Genomic DNA, 20,350 nt, shown 5'->3' on the forward strand with positions numbered 1-20,350 from the left:
CTGCTGCTACAGCAGAGTAGAATCACAGCTCCTACTACTGTCCTAGGTCTAAACACTCACTCGGCGGTTCAGTATTTGCTGATAAACAGTTAAACACATTTCCCTGTGCTGATTCATCAGTGCCGGCCGAGGTGAGTACTCTGTCAACCACATCATCATCATCATTACACAATTTAGTGTTTACTGCTGCCCACCACCCACTTAACAAATGAGTGCCTCCCCTCCACCCGCTGTCCAGGAGAGCCACTTCATCACGGAAAACGTATTTAGGTTGATGGTGATAAGTGCTGAAGAGAAAAAAACAATCAACAGCAAGGAGATAGGAACTGCGGGTAGTATCTGTACGTGAAGATTTATCAACAGGGGCTAGGAGAAGCCTCTTTGAGAAGGTGACATGTAGGAAAAGGCCTGCAGGGAAGGACTAAGATGTAATTCAAGGACAGCACTCCAGGCAAAGGGGCAGGAGTCGGCCTGGCCTGTGGGGGGCAGTGAGGAGGCCAGCGGGCTGGAGAGTGGTGTGAGGAGGTGTCACAGACAAGGCCAGACCACAGAGGGCAGAGCAGGTGACAGGACTTTTAGTTTGTACTAAGTGATGTGGGAAGAACCTGGAGAGTTCTGAGCAGGGGAAGGACATGACCCTACGGAGGTTTTAAGAAAATCACTCTGGCTGCTGTGTTGAGAATATTCTGAAGGAGGCAAGGAAAGAGATACCACACTTAACCAATATGCCACTAGCCTATAAATTATAATCAGATAAAATAAATAGAAATTAAAATAGTCCCTGATGACTGCCTGCCGGCCGGTTCTGATCACGGGGCTACACACAGAGACCTCCCAAAGATATGTCAGGGCTGGTAACAACAGCAGTATGCATGGGTATAGTAGGTAAAAATTTTTATTTACTTACTTAAATTCTCCTAAAATATAAGAAATAGCATGGTTTCCTGAATTACAGCTTTTGGCAGTGAGTAAAGGTCACAATAAAGAATAAACCCCAACTTGTAGCAGCTTTTCTTTTCCCCTAAAAAGAGTACATTTTCCTGCAGAGACATTCAATTAGATGAGATACACATTAGTCAGGTTTCTTCTAAAGTGCCAAAAGTCATACAATTTCCATAAATGCAGATAAGGATGATAATGGGCAGAAGAATGCATCAACTTAAATACTCAAGGTCATCTCAAATCCTGAAGAGTCCCTGGTTTCTGTGACAGGGGAAAGGTTCTGCTAGTAACTACTTGAACTAAAATCCGGGCAAATATGGTCTCAGTCCTCATCTTCTGGTTCTTAATTCTTTAACACATTGTAAGATTGCTTATTCAAATCTAATTATGTATTTACAAGACCTGAGAGTATTTTGTAAAAGTTTATTTTAAAAATTCCTAGATAAACTTCATTTGCTAATTTGCTATTCCACAGTCTATATTTTTCTTTGTTTCATCTGTCTTCTTTTGTTTCCACAGATTTCCAAGGATAATCCCTAAAAAAATTATTAGTCCTACTGTTCGGTTGGAGGTAAATTTATCCCAACAATCCTCTGGTCTGTGGATGTCCAGAGTGTAAATCTGAGAGAGAAGAACACAATGCCACGTTAGTACTCACAATGGACTTTTTGGCCTCACAAATAAACACATCAATACACAGAAGGTAACAGCACTTTGTTATAGAATTTTAAGCAATGGGAAGCCCTTAATGTACCCCAAACTGTTTTCCAATGTAGAAAAATCTACCATAGCTCTCACTGGGAATCATCTAAGCTGTGTCCTAAAAACTTCCACTTGAGGGGTGCACGAACGCTTCAAGCGCCAACCCATGCTATTTTTAGTTCTATTTAGAAAGCTCCTCCTTACACTGACGGATCTAAAATCTGCTTCCTACAACTCCTACCCTCCAGTCTAGCTTCATTCTTTGGAGCAATGTTTCTCAACAGGAGAACAAGTCACATTTGGGCAGGAAAACTCCATGTTGTGCAGGACTATCTAGTGCGTTGAAAGATATTTAATATACCTGGCCCTCACCCACTAAATGCCAGTAGTGACCCCTCCCCAGTTTATTTATGATAACCAAAAATACCCCCACACATGTATAAATCTCCCTCCCATCCCCACATAGAGAAGGGGATCTAATGACCTAGAGCTGCTGCTAGCGACTTAGAACAAACATACTCCTTTCTCTCCATGGTTGTCCTGCAAATATATTGAGAAAGTCTCATGTCCCTGTCCTATTCTTACCTAGGCTTAAGCATCAGCAGCCCTCATTTTCCCAACTCTTCTTTATAATGTGGCCTGCACACCTAAAATCATCATGATTTGCTTTCTCTTCATATACTAGAAGGCTATGTCCATCTTAAAATATCGTGTCAAGGACTGGACAGAGGACCACAGGCGCAATTTAGAATATAAAATGGGTTCCAAATATTTCTTATAATATTTGTGATTGTCCTCATAATTTTTGCCTTCCTCTGCTAATATCCAGGTGCTTAAATATTGCTAAACATCCGTTATCCTGACCAGACAATCAAGTGATGATGATAACCCCCATGGAGCCGAGTTATGAGCAAAAGGGGATGCTGAGAAATTCTGAAGAGGAAAGCAGTGGAATCTGGAGAATCACCAATTCATATCTTTTAGCTTTCCTAGAGAGGAAAACAATGAAGGTGATACAGCATGTGGCTTACTTTATGGACATCAGGTTTTAGCTTCCTTCATCCACGTTATGCAAGTCTGGCTTACGCTGATAAATAACTGGCAATAATCTGTATAAAGCAGATGACCTAAACACAGGCTCACTAACATCTTTCCGATTCAGTTCAAAGAAAATAACAATAGCACTGATGCAAAAATACAGTCCATTGACAAGCAATCTATTTAATTAAAATTAGATTTAGTTTATTCATTTTGCAAAAGTCTATAATGTAGATTCGCAATATAAGCCTCTTGGGGCTCGGGTGCTGGGTGAATATCCTGAATTGACGGTTTCCTCCCTTTTAGGCAGAACTCTGACATGTTAGCATTTCCTGTCTTATCTGGCCTTGGTCTCTATGCCAGTGGGACCCAGACCTAGGACAGATTAGTTTGCTAATTAGAGTAATTCAACTCAACCACAACCTTCAGACGCTGCTGAAATTTTTCCAGACATGATTCAGAAGTAATTCCAGGAAAATCAGAGGGGAAAAAAAAGTCTAGGTTTAGTTTTAGATTATTTCTCTAAAATAATACAGCTAGTTTTTTTATATGAGAAGTTGGGGCAGGGGAGGGGGCGGCTCAAGGCAGTACAAGCCAAGCAGTTGTTTGTTTTAAGAAGTACCTTGTTTGGTAAACACAGAGGCCATTTCATTTAAATAATTTTTATAATTTATACCAAAGAAAAATAAGGGAAAAAAGAAAGAAAAAGGTCAAACCTGGTGAGCCAGATGGGCTCCCACAGCGGCCAGAGCAGTGTAGTAGGGCACGGTCTGACCACTGTTCACTCCCACCAGGCTCAGTGCCCCCAGCATAGCCACGCTGAAGCCACTGAGCCACTGCTTGGTGTCTTCACGGAACCGCAGTGCCGTGGACCTAAGGCCAATCAGCGCATCATCTTTCTTGTCCTAACATCAGAAAGTAATAAGAGATTGTCTGGTTTTTACTGACATACCATAAAATTCACCGTACTGAAGTGTACACTTAAGTGGTTTTAATATATTCTCAAGGTTGTGCAACCATTACCACTAATTCCAGAAGAAATTTTCTTTTAAAGAACATGCAGATAAACCATAAGCTGTGAAAGACGACAGTAACTCAGAAACATAGATTGATCAACGATGAATGTGTAGGCCAAATCAAAGTCAAACGCTACTGCTAAAATGATCTTCCAGCTGTGTTTCCCCATGGCATTGTATTTCCTATAACCCTATAATGACTTTTAACTACGCTTTTACTACATTAGAAGTAAAACTCAACTCTAATTCTTCACATATCTCCTCCTTACCTCAGAGTTCTCAAACTCAATTTTCTATACGTTTTAGTTTCAATCTTGCTAAAATCAGATACAGAAAAATGCTCACTTGCCACCTAACCACATTGATTCACATTTCACTTCTAGCTCAATTTATTCATCGCCCCTCCCATCCAATCCTTTCTAAGTAGAGTTAAGCCTTGATGCTACACTCACATCTAGCAGACTGATCTCCTCCAGCAACTGTATCTGTAAGCATTTCCACATACTGTTTTAATTATGGTCGTGTGAGATCAGAGGCTGCATGCTGAACTCTGCACCCACCTGCAGGCAGACAGCTACCTAACAGGTTCTCTTTTGGGGTCCCAAATCCATGTAATAATGCGTGTGGGGTTAGTGTGTGTTTTTCCTTTCAAACTTGCAAGCACCTTCAGGGTGCAAACTGTGTCTTTAATTATGCCAACCATGAAAGTGTGAGTATTTTACTGAAGTGTCAGTGGTGTTTTGTTTTTTTTTTGGTGAGGCAGATTGGCCCTGAGCTAACATCTATTGCCAATCTGCCAATCTTCCTCTTTTGCTTGAGGAAGAGTAGCCCTGAGCTAACATCTGTGCCAATCTTCCTCTATTTTATAAATGGTACGCCACCACGGCTTGGCTTGATGAGCAGTATGTAGGTTGGCGCCCAGGATCCGAACCTGCAAACCCCAGACGACTGAAGCGGAGAGTGAGAACTTAACCACTACGCCACTGGGCCCGCCCCCTCAGTGGTGTTTTACTGAAGAAGCTAATCTAATTGGAGTACAGTTATCCTGACCACTGGTTCCAGATCTTGCTGTGAAAAGTATGGGCATCTCTTGTAAACTGTCAGTCAAGTTTCACTTCGGGAAATCAGGCTGATTACAGATCTGGCAAACTTTTTCATGATAATACAAACGTAGTGGGGAAGAGGGGTTAATGAAAGAAAGCAGAATGAAATCCAGATTGAGGAAAAAATTTCAGTAAATGAAGACATATTCTTTAAGTAAATGATTGAGAATACATACTCATATTTCAGAAAAATACTAAGAAAAAACTTTTTTTTCAAAGTTCTAAATGTAAAAGGTAAATTAAGAACATAAACCAAGAAAAGCAAAAAAAGATTTTTTTATTAAACTTACAAAAAAGGCAGTATCAATAGTTATAAAAATGTTTATATCCTTTAACTAAGTAGTACCACTTCTAAAAGTTTACCTGAGAAACTCATATTCATAAAGGCATTAATGATTAGAATATTATTTATAATTGTAAAAACTCAGAACAACTTAAATGGCCAAAATAGACACGTTGTTAACTTTAAAAAAATTATAGCATAGTAAGTCAATGGACTATTATGCAGTCTTAAAGTGACAATGACAAAAAATAGGTAAAAGAGCTGCCTAGTACAGAGATTAGTGGCATCCGCAGAGGGGCAGGAGAGTGTCACAGTACAAGCGCAGACTCTGAAGACTGTCTGGGTTTGAATCCCAGCTCTGCCACCACTAACTGAAATGGACAAGTTACTCCACATGTTTCCTCATCTGTAAAATGAGGATAATAAAAGTACCTTCCTCACAGATTGTTATGAAGATTAAATTAGTATTTGCAAGGCATTTAAAATAGTGCCTGGCATATAGTAAATACTATTTAAATGCTTGAAAATTAAATAAATGAGTTGATCTCTTTGGTAAATATACATACACAAGAAACAAAATTATTTTGTTTGTGCCACGGAAGTGTAAATGATTTTCTTTTTAGAAAAAAATACTTTCCCTTTAATTTGGTTCTTAAAGTTCTTAAACAATAACAACTAAACCACAGTTAAGAAAAAAGATATCATTTCTTTACCTGATGGGCATAGATAGTATCATATATTAGAGTCCACATAATTCCAGAAAAATAAAGAGGCAGGCAAACAGATGGATCACAGGAGCCCTTGACAGCAGACCATCCAAGTAATGCTCCCCAATTAAAAGTCAACCCTGCAATTAGTGAAACAGAAAGAGAAGAAAAGTCTAAATGTACTTTAGAATTCCAAAGGGAAGGAGAGGGGCATCGGCATGGATTAAGTACTTGCTGTGGATTATTGGGCTCTGTGTAAGTTGTTTTCTAATGTTTCTTCCTTAAGTTCTCCCCACTCTCTGTGGTAGTTATTAGCTACATTTTACAAAAAGGGAAACAGGCTCAGAGAGGTTAATTAACAATTAGAAAGAATAATATCCCCCTCATAAACAGGAGGTTTAATGAGAACATTTATCCTACCTCGTGTGGTGCCTGGCACAGCCAATAAACAGTAGATGCTGGGGTCTGAACTTCGACCTATCCGAGTCAAAATCCCATGTTCTTTCCATTACCACTCTACCTCCTTATAAGCCACAGTAACAAGAGTACAGATGGGAACACTTATTTATTCTACAAGTCCATCCTCTCTGAGGACTGTAAACAGACATCTATATCCCGACAACCCCTAAATCTCTATGCGTAAGCCTGATCACTCCCTAAGCTTCAGATTAGACACTGAACTGCCTGCTGGACACTCCCTCACGTCCCTGCAACACAATGGGTCCCAAACATCCTTTCTTAGAAACCTCTCTTCTCCTCCTATACTGCCTACTTCCACTCAGAGTTCCTCCTCTTCACTGAGGAAGTGCCTCTCCTTTGTGGTCCCACAGCAGCCACGCATGGCGATACACTGCAATGACCTGCTTATCTGCTGTCTCCTCTGGCTCCTTCAAGATGGTGAATGTGTTTTAGTCATTTTCATTTTCCTAGTACCTGGTATGATTCCCGCCACAAAGTAAAAGTCAGGGGTTCAATAAATATTTGAAGTAAATATACTAGCTTTCTCAATATTATCTTATAGATAGGAAATGCTTATCCTCCTTTTACCAAAAGATTCCCAGGTCAGCTGAGAATATAATGTTCTATTTTTTAATGATGAAAAGAAACAAAACATTGAACGAGAGGATCTTAGAAAAAGATAAATATTCCAGCACAACTTTCCCACAAATCAGGCTCGCATCAGTTTCTTGGAGTGTCTTTTGGTTCTTTCGTTTACTGACAAAATAGTTCAAAGAACTAGAATAGTTCTAGGAATACTCTAGATTATTCTAGGAGAACAGAAAAGTCTAGAAGCAGACATTTTTCCAATAGATTTTGACTTACCTACCTACCTATCTTCCTCTCTTTCTATCAACAAATATTTACTGAATACCTGCAATGTACCAAGTGCTATGTTAGATGCTGGGCCACCCATATGTGAAGAATGCTTTACTTTTTAGGCATTTACATTTATTAACGGGGAGACAGAGGAAGCTCTCAATATCTTCTCATAGAATTAATGCTGTTGACACCAGTAAGTGCCGCGTCAGAGTGCCATGGGAGCCCACAGGAGAGACTGGCTACCTCTTTCTTGGGAGGTCTAAGGAAGGCTCCACAGAAAGCAAGCTGTTTAAGCGATCACACCCACTCTAACCCTGGTTCTGCTCAGCGTGCTTTCTACTCCAATCCCCAAAGGCTTCGGGGCATGTAGATCAAGGTAGGGTCAAGGCAGCTAATTTTTTTCTTCATGACATACCTAGATTTTTAAAAGAGCATTTCGGGAAATAATAACGATAATCTTAATAAATATGCAAGATTTCTTAGATAATAAAAATGGCCAACTGCCCTCCTTTATAATATGAAAATGTCATGACTGACGACATTTTATCTCTGCCACATTATATACATATGTATGATATTATGTAGAAAAGCACAGTTTGAGGAAATCGAAGGAAATACTTATAGTTATTTCAAGCTCACCCAAGGCTAACTGAGGCCAGTATGTAATTCTTTTCATCAGCGGGTAGATGATGACAAGAAGTAGGGATGCTGCTCCCAGAGCTATACTGAAATCAAGAAAAAACCATTAGAAAGATTAATATCACCATTTCTTAGAAATCGCTAAATAAGACAACAATAGTAATACTAATTAGAAAATGATTTATCTTAAATTACAGTAAATTTTCTTCCTGCACTTTGATTAGGATCAAGGATGATTAGAAAATATCTTGTGTTACAAAACAACCAAACAAAATAACAGTAGCTAACACATGTAGGCTTTCATGTATTAGGCACCATTCTAACTGCTTTACATATGTTAACTCATTACAATCTTCAGCACAACCCTAAGAGGCAGGAAGTTTTATTCAACTTGTGTTTTGCAGATGAGGAAACTAAAGCACAAAGAGAGGAATTAATTTGTAAACCGCCACACAGCTAGTCAGGAGTAGGGCCTATGGCAGCCTGGCTCCAGAGTCCAACTTATTACCCACCACACGCTACTGCCTCTCTTAATTTTGTTTTCAAACATTGACAATGAGTAGTCTGAGACGTCCTAACAGAGAATTAGGGTCAAGATACCCTCCCTATATGCACAATGGGGTGTTACTTCTCCAGAAGAGGGTAAGGTCACCAAGCACCTATGCAAGGATGATAACATAAGATGTTCTTAGGTACCTTAAAGCTCACCTAACACCACCCCTCCAGGAACCACCTTCCACGATGTGTTCATGTGACTGATGCTTGCAGGGCAAGGAATATAATTAAGTCTAGTCTCTATAAAGTCACACTTATTTGCTGACCTCCCCCTCTTTTTCATCTTATTGAAGCACTTTGTAGGCAGCCATCTGATGCACAGAGTTTAATTTTTTTTTTTTTTGTGAGGAAGACCGGCCCTGAGCTAACATCTGCTGCCAATCTTGCTCTTTTTGCTTGAGGAAGATTGTCCCTGAGCTAACACCTGTGCCAATCTTCCTCTATTTTGCACGTGGGACGCCACCACAGCATGGCTTGATGAGTGGTGTGTGGGTCTGAGCCCGGGATCTGAACACGCAAACCCCGGGGCCCCCAAAGCAGAGCATGTGAACTTAACCACTACGCCACTGGGCTGGCCCCCACAGAAGTTTAATTTTGTCTCTGTTGAAAGATATTTAGGAATGAGTCTTTCCACTTTTTCCTTCTGTCATGACATGACTCTGGGAAAAACCTGGTTCCTCTTTTTGCAAAATAAGTGTAATCACTTCTGCTTTTATCTACTTCAGTAATACTACCAGGATAAATAAAATTATACAGACAGGTACATACACCGACATCCATGGATGCACCTAGAAAACCTATGCAAGTGCCTGTGTCCCTCAGGGAACACGCAGCGCAAGTACTGAAGGTGGTTCAGAATAAACTAAATGCTGATCTCTTAATTCCTTGGGCAGAAAGCATTCTTGATTTTACAACGTATGGTGACTTGCTTATACTCGCCAACTTACAAACGTTCCATAGATAGTTAATGAACTTTGGGATAAAGATATTTCAATTTTATTTTATTCCTGCTTCCTCCATTTCAAGGAGAGATTTTATACACGATTATGAAAAACATATTTACTATACCTGTAGTAATTCAGACAAAGAAGAACACCCAGTGCCAAGGTCAGCTGACCACCGAGAAAAACAAAGGATTGAAAAGTTGAGACGTCTCCAGCAGCGATAGGGCGACTGGCTGTTCTTGTAACCTTAACACATAAAAACAGATAACTTAGCCTCATGAGATGGCTCAATCATTCATTTAAACATTTAATCAAGAGATTGGCCCATGGTAGGCACTAAGGCAGAAATATGAATAAAAGGTGAAATCAACATTGGAAGTAGTGCCAAGAATCAAAACTCAAGAAAGAAAAAAAAAATTTAAAAAAATAAATAAATAAAATAGCTTTGAAAAGAACTAAAGATTCTCACCACTCATTCCCCTTTCTTTCCATTTCCCCATCTCCAAACAAACAAAACAAAGCAACTTCCTTATCTAGCTATTTAGCTACCTAGCTTACCAAGTGTGTGTTCAATTTCCATAGAGAAAAGAGGGACGATAATAAGAATCCTCAGAAAGAGGAAATCGCAGTGGATATTAGATAAGGCTGTTAGCACGTTGATGCTCTGAGTGTGGGAAGGACTGCACTCAGAAATCAGATGTGAAGAAAGAAAGAAGACAGATTATCTGGGTTTGTAAGGGGGAGTGCTTTTGCCAACTATGTAGGAATGGGTCTGTAATCTTATATGAACTGTACCCAAATATAAAGGGCAAACTCACTATAAGAGTATGAATAGACAAAGCATTTATATGGACAAATAATACATATTAATTTCTCTTTTCCTTCCAAAAGATCATGAAATGTGATTATTCTAAACTCAACCACAAATAAAGAACATAACCAAAACTTTCAACATTGCTAGAACTCAGGATCTAGGATCAAAAAGCCCAGCATTTGAATCTAATTCCATCACTTATTGGCTGTGTGAATTTTGGCAAATTACATAACCTCTCTTGGACTTAGGTTACATACCTGTTCAAGGAAAAACAGAAGAGAGAGGGAGAGGTAATAATAGCACCTACTTTATACAGTGAATGCAGTGTCTGCGGCAGGTAAGTATGCAATAAATGTTATCTATTATTAATAACATATTTTTGTATAATTTATATCAAGGGTTAGCAAACTATGGCCTGTGGGCCAAATCCAGCCTATACTGCCTGTTCTGGTACAGCCCATGAGCTAAGAACGGTTTTTACTTTTTTAGATGGTTGAAAATAAATTTTAAAAAGAGTAATGTATTGTGACACATGAAAATAATAAGAAATTCAAATTTCAGTGTCCATAAATAAAGTTTTATTGAAATAGAGCCATATCCATTTGTCTACATATTGTGTATGGCTGCTTTCATGCTCCAACAGAGTGGAGTAGTTGCAACAAAGATGGTATGGCCCACAAAGCCTAAAATATTAACTATCTGGTCCTTTACAGAAAAATTTTGCTGACCCAATTTATAGCACACTTCACTGTGCAATGAAAAGATCTGTCAAAACTGTAATGACTCATCTTGGTTAGAGTGACAGAAATGGACCTTTTATCCCTGATTTGGTTCCTGTAGTTTCAACTAGAAAACATATTTATGTTCTTATATTTATTTTAGGATATTGTGATTATCCTAGTTAGAATTTGCATGTTTCCAACGTGCCACTACTCTAAGAGCTATATAGGCGTCACATCACTGAATCCTCATAACAACCCTCACAACTTCTTGCCATTTCTAAGTTTTAGGAAACTGAGACAGAGAGGCGAAGTAACTTTCCAAGGTCACAGATGCTAGGCAGCACAGTCACTCCAGTCCCATTGACCACACTACTAACCACAAGATTACACTGCCCCTTCAGCACAGTGCAAAGTAACTAGCTAAATTTGAAAGCTGAAACTAAACAAACACTCCATCAAAAGACTAAAAATGATGTCACATGGTGATCAAAACATATTCTATGTGGTTTTTATGAAATCACAATGCTCACAGCTTACAAAACCAAATCAATAATACCTGTGCATTGAGATTATTTCAATGTTTGTGGATCTAATGTTTATCACATGACTGGTAGATTATATACAACATCAACAAAACACGCTTAACTGGTACATCCTAATGGCAACTCACATATCATTTAACGTATTAGCAATTTACTTACCATCTAAGGTATTAAGCACAACCCTGAGCCATAAATATATCCTTAATAATATACAGCCTTTGAGAAACCGTGAGGGAAGCATTATAATTTGGCCAAGCTTTTTAACTCATCCTTTAAAAGAGATGCACATAACATTTTAAAATTCACATTAGCAAAACCACCTCAACAGCTATAAAACATTCATTTAAGTGCTTTGTTGTATGTCACTATAGAATCTGGACTCTTCTAACCAGAGAAAAATGGCCTGGGGGAGATGTAAAATATCTACTTAGTTCCCTTTTATCTGAGGAGAAAAAAAATCACTTAAGGGGGAACTAAAATAGTCAAATTTTGTTAATTAAAAAAGTGGAAAAAGTTGGTTTGAATATATTCTTTTTAATTATACTTTTTCTTTTGAGATAACTGTGCATTTACATGCAATTTAAAAAAAAATCTCTGTATTTTAAGAAATATAGAGATCCCATGTACCCTTTATCCAGTTTCCCCCAGGGATAACATCTTGTAAAACCTTATAGTACAACATCAACAGTACAATATCACAACCAGGATTTTGACATTAGCTGCTCTACATATGTTCAAGAATTATTTTGAAGTGATACATGCCAGAAGCCTCATTCATATGGTCATGCAGAATGAAAACGTGACCAGGATGTGTGAACCCCCAGATCAAGACAGTGTGCATCTCCTGGCATGGATCAAAGCATCCCAATGCGTGAGCAGTGCAGAGATGACTTTACCATGCAGTTCTTGACACTCTGCCACTGCCCTATCCTCCAGCCACACATAAACCCCACAGTCACAACTGTCAAGCATAATATACTTTATCTCACAGCCATGCCTCTGAATCTGTTCCCTCTGCCTAGACTGACCTTCACCCTCCAGCCCACCCTTTTTTGCCACCTCATTCTGACACACAGTTCAAAAGTCACCCTCTCAAAAGTTCACTCATGCAATCTTAGAACCTGTTAACTATGTCTCACACACAGCAAGTATTCAATAAATGTTTTCTGAATTAAAAAATATATTAACTACAAAGCACTATAGGTATGCCCTGCTTAAAGAGAATTCAGGCTGGCCCTGTGGCTTGGTGGTTAAGTGCGCACGCTCCGATGCTGGTGGCCTGGGTTCGGATCCCGGGCGCGCACCGAGGCACCACTTCTCCGTCCATCCTGGGGCCGACTCCCACATACAGCAACTAGAAGGATGTGCAGCTATGACATACAACTATCTACTGGGGCTTTGGGGGGAAAAAATAAATAAAATCTTTAAAAAAAAAAAAAGAGAATTCAGATTTATATGAAAGGCAAACTAGGGATGATTATTCACTTCATATAAGTGCATGTAAGATTATTCACTTCACAAAATTCACCATGGATTTCTTTTAAATTGTAAGTTTACTTGATTATTTACTCAAGCATTTAATCGTCTTGTACTTGTTAGGCACAGCTGCTAGGATAAAAGGCAAATAAGATGGACCCTTCCCTTGAGAAAATAACAGTTTGTTGAGGAACAAAAAAATAGTTACACACTGCATTAGAATATGTACAGAAAATAATCCAAAGGAATATGATGTAGCAAACTGTTAACTCAAGTTTTCTCTGGGGTTTGGGGAGGAGATAAGGAAGACTTGCACACTGTACCCTTTCTATTTCTCTACTGTCTGAATTTTTCAGAATAAACATATTATTTTTCTAAGGAGAAAAAAATAAAATTATGTTTTTTAAAGAAATAACTATAGAAATGCTAATAGGGGCTGCCTCAGTTCATTTAAACTAAGATTTGATTTACATAAGAATAGTTAGGGCTCCAATATACATCTCAAAGGAAAAGGATGACAGTTCTGTTGGACACCTAAAGGTTCAGGATGGATTTTTCACCTTCGCTCCTAACATCCTTACCCCTGGCCTTTTAAATTCGAATTCATTTTGTACAAATGGAGTATATACTGTGCCCCCACAGCCGCTCTTGTGTTGCAAAACAAAGTACACAGAGCTTTGCAATACCAGCTATTCACCTGATACTGCACTTCTTATGCTGGATTTCAGTGAGGACACTAAATGATCACGTTGCTTTATGTGGCATTCAAATATGATGCCACCGTGTTACTCTGCAGAACTGAGAGAAGCCACTCTGTTCTTTCCATGATGAAACTACCTTTTTATCGTAGTCCCGGTCCCACATGTCATTAATAGTACAGCCTGCTCCACGCATCAGAACAGCTCCAGTGCCAAAGAGGGATAACATGTACCAATCCGGAAAACAACCTGGCTCAGCTGCCAAACCAATGCTCCAGGTACATGGCAGATACAGCAGCCAGGTTCCTGAGCAAAAATAAAAGATGAAAAAGGTACAAATTCAAGTTAGTTAACTGTCTTCATTTGTTTTAACACCACATCCCCAAGAAGTAACAAAAAGTCAAAAACACATGACAAAACTCGAAAAATAAATTTCAATTCATATCACAAAGGACTATTCTCCCTAACATGCAGGGTTGCTAGAAACTGAAAAGAGATCAACAGTCCAATTGAAAAATGGACAAAAAACATAATAGAAGTTCACAGAAAAAGAAATACAAATGGCTCTTATACACATCAAAAGATACCCAACTTTGAGAAATAGGCATTAAAATTACATTGAGATAACATTTTTCACCTATCAGATTGGCAAAACCCAAAGTCTGACAACACAACCCAGGGAGTCAGAAGTCTAGTGTATTTCTGATGACGTTATAGAACAGTCCAACCCTAACGGAGGACAACCTGAAAATTTTAACCATATTTATATGTTTGGGTGTGTATATATTTATACATATATATAAAACAAATACACACATCTGAATGCTGGCATGTTCACTGACCATGCCAGGAAGGATACACTGGAAACTGGTAATAGTTGCCTCTGGGGAAGGGAACTGGGCGGGTGGGAGATTTAGTTTTCACTCTACACCTTTGCACTCTCTGAATTTTGTATCATATGTATGTATTACTTACTCAAAAAAGCTAATACAACTTTTTTTTACTGTTGTTAATGGTCTTGGGAGAGGGAGGTTATTGACCTATATTAATATGTTGCAGCTACATGCACAAACGGGATTAGTTTTTGGTACTTAGCCCATAAACTAGATGAAATTAAGCTAAAATTAAATGGATTGTACGAATAGGAGACTTCATACATGAACTTTAATAGATGTTCCACTTTCAAAAGAAAGTCTTTCAACAAATGTTTGGATATGGAGTCTATTAGGTAAATTCTTAGCTTTCCTTCCCTATTTAGTGACATAAAAGTAAGAGAGAAAGGATATGGCTAAAGAGAGATCAGATCCAGTATAAAAACAGTCAAATGACAAAGTCCTTATAATCATGTTTAAGGTTTATTAAGTTTAAACCTTATTAATTTACAAATATTTATAGAGCACGTACTTTGTCCTAGGGCTGTGCTAGGAACTGGGAACACAACGGTGACTAAGCAAGGCTGGTTTCTGCCTTCAGACAGCTTAAAAGTGAACAGGAAGAAACACAGTTAAACAAATAACAATAAAATAGATCAATTCAACAACAGGGCAAGTACAGGGTCCTACAAAGGCATAAAGCAGTGCCACCCAGCTTAACTGGAAGGGGAGTGGGAAGGACTCATGGAAGCTTTTCCAAAAGGGGCTTAACCCACACAGCAGAAAAGGCAAGGAGAGGCTGAAAACGAGAAATGGGCAGCCCAGCCCTGAATACAGGTTGTCCTGGACAGACTCATATTCACCGTGTCCCATCTAAAAACAGTAATGACAATGGCTAATATTTACTGAATGCTCATGACATGTCAGGCAGTGTTCCAAATGCTTCTTATGTATAAACTTATTTAATCCTCAACAACGCACTATTATTATTCCTATTCTACACATGAGGAAACAGATGCACGGAGAGGCTAAGTAAAACATGATGGGTTTACTACTTCATTTTCCCTGAACTTACAAGCATAGCTCAGAGGGACAGAGAAGTAGCTGGTCCCGCCCTGAAAGTAAACACCACTTCACAGGCATTATTTTCCTGGTGCAATTAGAACTGAAGACTCCATTTAAAAAAGAATTCTAGAGAGAAAGACGTCGTTAACAGAATTTCCTTGGCCATAAGTCTATATTATAGGTACCGCACTCACTTACAGATAGGAATCTGTAGGGCGCCTCTACAGATGGAGAGGGTTCCTGTAGTGAAGGGGAAAGTCAGACTTCCGGTTTGATGTCTGCCACTCGTGGAGTGGTGCTAGACACTAAAGAATATTAAACTTTAACACCCAGTCTTCTTCATCTCTAAATGGAGAGACATCTACCTCTCAGAGTTGTTATGATTAAAGATGACGGTGATAATGAAAACAATAACAATAATAACGAATACACAGTGCTTGCTAAGTGTTTTTGATTCTCACAACAAATCTACGAGATAGGCACTATTTTTAGTATACCCATTTAGCAAATACAGAAAGTGAAGCACAGAGAAGTAATTTGCCCAAGGCCACATAGGCAAAAAGCCGCAGAGCTGCAATTCAAACCCAGGCAGTCTGGTGCAGTCCTGTCCTAAGGCTTACGCTATCACTCGGCATACCTAAATCTCTACAGACGCTTAAGTTCTGATGGTTCTTTCGCCCTCCCGATTCTCAGCAACTTTTTTTCTCCATCTTCCCTATGACACTTTCATTATGTTATCTTCTGTGAAGAAAGACACAGAGGTGGTAAGAACGCAAATCGGTTTCAGAAAGAAATGTTGGGGGCCGGCCCGTGGCTTAGCGGTTAAGTGCATGTGCTCCGCTACTGGCTGCCAGGTTCGGATGTGGGCGCGCACCCACGCACCTCTTCTCCGTCCATGCTGAGGCCGTGTCCCACATACAGCAACTGGAAGGATGTGCAACTATGACATACAACTATCTACTGGGGCTTTGGGGGGGTAAAAAAAAAAGGAGGAGGATTGGGAATAGATGTTAGCTCAGAGCCAGTCTTCCTCTGCAAAAAGAGGAGGATTAGCATGCATGTTAGCTCAGGGCTGATCTTTCTCACAAAGAAAGAAAGAAAGAAAGAAAGAAATGTTTATTGTAGAACAAGGAAGAACTTTCTGGGAGATGAAATAAAATGAGCAAGTTCTGAGAGGTGATGGGCAGACCAAAGAGACTGTGTAAACTGAGTCTAAGAGTCACTCACTAATTACACGCTATTTTTAAGACAACAGAATCACCCGTCAATGCAGTAAAACAAAAATTACACCACCGGGCCGACCGGGTGGCGCAGCGGTTACGTGCTTGCGATCCGCTTCCGTGGCCCGGGCTTCCCAGGTTCGGATCCCGGTCACACCCACGAACTGCTTGTCAAGCCATGCTGTGGCGGTGTCCCATATAAAGTGGAGGAAGATGGGCACAGATGTTAGTCCAGGGCCAATCTTCCTAAGCAAAAAGATGAGGATTGGCATTGGATGTTAGCTCAGGACTCGTCTTCCTCACACACACACACACAAAAAATTATACCACCAATTTAGTGGAAAGAGTGCCACCTGCTGAAACTTCCTGAAATAATGCAGTAGTTTGACAATGACCTGGTTGAAGGAACTTGTAATCCATTCTGAAAAACAACGAAACCCATGTTGGTTTATGAAGGTAACTAGATCAAATTTCAACAAAATAAAACTATGAACATAAAACTACCCCACAAAAGAAGAATTTAAATAAACAAATCTCAAACCTGGAATTCTACTACTGTCAATTTATTGTTCCTGGCATACAGTAGGGGCTCAAAAAAATGTTTGTTGAGGGGCCGGCCCCGTGGCGTAGTGGTTGGGTGCGCGCGCTGTGCTGCTGGCGGCCTGGGTTCGGATCCCGGGCGCACACTGATGCACTGCTTGTCAGGCCATGCTGTGGCGGTGTCCCGTATAAAGTGGAGGAAGATGGGCACAGATGTTGGCCCAGGGCCAGTCTTTCTCAGCAAAAAGAGGATTGGCATGGATGTTAGCTCAGGTGATCTTCCTCACACACACAAAAAAAATGTTTGTTGTTGAATGAACTATAACACAGTGCTATTTATAAGTTGTCTGAAAAATCCTGCAATCATCACCTATTCAGAACCAAAGCTTTCGGGCTGGTATCTTCTTAACATACATAACTATTAACCCCATCTTCTCCAATTCCCACTTCTGAAGTAATAATAGCTAACATTCTTGAGCACTTACTATGTCAGGCACTGTTCTAAGGACTTGACATATATTAATGAATTCTCATGACAACCTTCTAAAGTCAGTATTATTAGTATCTTCATTTTATAGATGAGAAATGAAGGCCCAGAGAAGTCAAGTAACTTAGCCAAGGTCCCTCAAATGGGCAGAGTAAGTATTCAACTCAAGAGGTCTGGCCCCAGAGCTTTACTCATAACCCCTTAGTAGCCTCTTAGTAAGTAGTGGGGTGGTCTAGCCACTAAGGTAGAAGCCAGAGGTTTATGGAAACGGGAATAACAGCAGCTACTGATCTGTCTTAGATGCCTGTAAGCCTACGCTGCAGCTCCATGACACAGACCCCAAGAACAGAATTACAGTTAGCCTTCAGCCTAGAACTGGGCTTGGAAACTTATGCCTATCAACTTGTATCCGGCCCCAAAATGCAAGGGGTCATGATGGCAGGACTGTGCCTATCATTTAATTTGCTTTTATACCTTAATTGCTGTTTGTTATATCTCTTAGTGCTCTGATCCCGAATAGGTAGTGCATAAACCTAGAATACCAAAAACAAGGCCTAATTTGGGGTCTCGCTGGGCAAAGACGGAGGGAACGTATCTCGGCATTTGAATGTACCGCCATGCACTGCCATGGCAAATGTCATTACCTGGAGTTCAGTCTCCACTCCTCCCTCCCCATTGTCTGCTCTTCTTCAGTCCAGCTCTTATCCAGCCTTGACTATTTTCTACACCCACCTAGAGTTCCAGACCAGCTTATATCCTTAATGTTCCAACACTCCACCCTTTGGTCTTTGCAAAACTATTTCCCCGGGGCCAGCCCGGTGGCGCAAGGGGTTAAGTGTGCGTGCTCTGCTGTGGCGGCCCAGGGTTCGCAGGTTCAGATGCTGGGTGCACACTGACGCACCGCTTGGCAAGCCATGCTGTGGCGGCGTCCCATATAAAGTGGAGGAAGATGGGCACGGATGTTAGCCCAGGGCCAGTCTTCCTCAGCAAAAAAAGAGGAGGACTGGCAGATGTTAGCACAGGGCTGATCTCTTCACACACACACACACAAAAACTATTTCCCCCACCAATCAAGATCTCTTCCCTCCTCTCCAAAATCTACTTGTCCTCTGAGGTCCAACTTGTTCTTGAAATTTTCTAGCAATGTAGATCCACAGCAATTACTCTTTTTCCTGCAGCACTTGCCATCTGAAGCACTTATATTTGGCCCCATACTTTCCCAGCTTACCCAATAGTCTGTCTTTTTCAACTAGACAGGGAGTACCTTGAAAGCAGGGAGTTTCCATAGTTCTGTCTATCCCTAAGGCTAGGCGATGTTATAGGAATTAATGAATTCATTCACTACTACTGCTAGGCTCTGTTATAGGCACTAGATAGAAAGTCCCATATATGTGGCGCTTGTATTGGAGAAGTAGTCAGTCAACCAATAAACGCATAAGGTCAGTTAGTGGGGAGTGCAATGGAAAAAAATTGAACATAAAGAGACAGTGAAGTGATTGGTATTATTTTAAACGAGGAAGGTCAGGGAACTCGCCCTCAGGAGGCGATCGTGAGCAGAGAGGCAGTCCATACGTGCTGCATCATACATTCAACCGAATTAAATCTTCGTGGTAGGGGTGGTGCAGGGCAAAGAGCTAGAACTCACCATCAAAACGCTAGGTTCATCTGGTCTGGCTCCGCCGAGGAACCTTAGTGTCCTCGGCGTCTTTATTTATGGTCTTAATTACTTGCTTTGGGAGCTTTGCAGAATTATGGGAAGGATCAAACATAATGAATGTGGAAGTGCTTCAATACTGTAAATCTGTGCCAGCGCAGGGACAGGAGCACGGAATTTCCGCTCGATTCACTATCTAAACCGGGACTGTGGAATGAGGGAATGTGGGGCCCGCCGCGGGCGCTCAGGATTCAGAGGGGTATGAAAAACGCAGGGTCACTTCGGAGATGCCCCGTCCAGCGTCTCGAGGGTCCCGGGGCCTCGCAGCCGAGCCCTGGCTTTCGTCTCCAGCCCGCCCGCAGCCCCGGACCGCCCGCGCCGCGCGCCCCGCACTCACCAATGGGCTTGTCCAGCCGCATGAGGCGCAGGTAGGGCTGCACAGGGCGGGGCGCCGAGTTCACGATGGCCGCGGCCGACAGGCTGAGCGCACGCCCGCGCGGCCCAGGCACCACCGAGGGCCGCCAGTCCCCAGCGCGGGGCGGCCCCGCTGCGCGCGCCAGGGCCAGGGAGTGGCCGCGCCAGCCCCGCAGCCACGCCTGCGACGCGGCCCGCACGCCCCGCGCGAGCCCCGCACCACCCGCGCCCAGCATGGCGCCCGCAGGGCGTGTCCCCGCGCGGGCCTGACGTCATTCCCCGGGCGTCGGTCCTGGGGGCGTGTGCAGTGACGTCAGCAGGATGGCTGTTCCCGCCCACCAGGTCCGGCGGAGGTGTGGTCAAAGCCTTTCAGGAGCTTGAAGTAGGGGTTGTCGTGGTCGCTTTACCCTGTAACGGCGTCCTCGAGATACTTAGCGTGAAGTGAATTCCTGTTATCAGCTTTCTCCATAAATGCAGTTGTACAAAGAAAAAAGTGAAAAACCTGCTCAACCCCAGAATATTGATTTGCAGGCAGCTGTTTGCTTTTTAAAGCTAAAAGGGCACCAAGCAGCCAAATCCAAGAATGTAAATTAAAAC

The 20,350-nt window shown here is 41.2% G+C and overlaps 1 protein-coding gene across 1 annotated transcript; it reads right to left on the reverse strand.

Annotated features, from left to right (window-relative positions):
• Positions 1–877: 877 nt before the first annotated feature.
• On the reverse strand, positions 878–19,998 carry COQ2 (coenzyme Q2, polyprenyltransferase). Its single transcript, XM_004430904.3, has 7 exons — positions 19,737–19,998; positions 13,641–13,807; positions 9,374–9,495; positions 7,751–7,836; positions 5,798–5,931; positions 3,399–3,587; positions 878–1,563 (listed from the first exon to the last, which is right to left on the reverse strand). Exons 1-7 carry the CDS (start codon positions 19,987–19,989, stop codon positions 1,399–1,401), a joined length of 1,116 nt encoding a protein of 371 aa, XP_004430961.1. The 5' UTR covers positions 19,990–19,998; the 3' UTR covers positions 878–1,398.
• Positions 19,999–20,350: the final 352 nt, after the last annotated feature.

This window comes from Ceratotherium simum, chromosome 8 (assembly GCF_057802395.1).
Source record: "Ceratotherium simum simum isolate JZ-2026a chromosome 8, ASM5780239v1, whole genome shotgun sequence".
Taxonomy (NCBI): domain Eukaryota; kingdom Metazoa; phylum Chordata; class Mammalia; order Perissodactyla; family Rhinocerotidae; genus Ceratotherium; species Ceratotherium simum.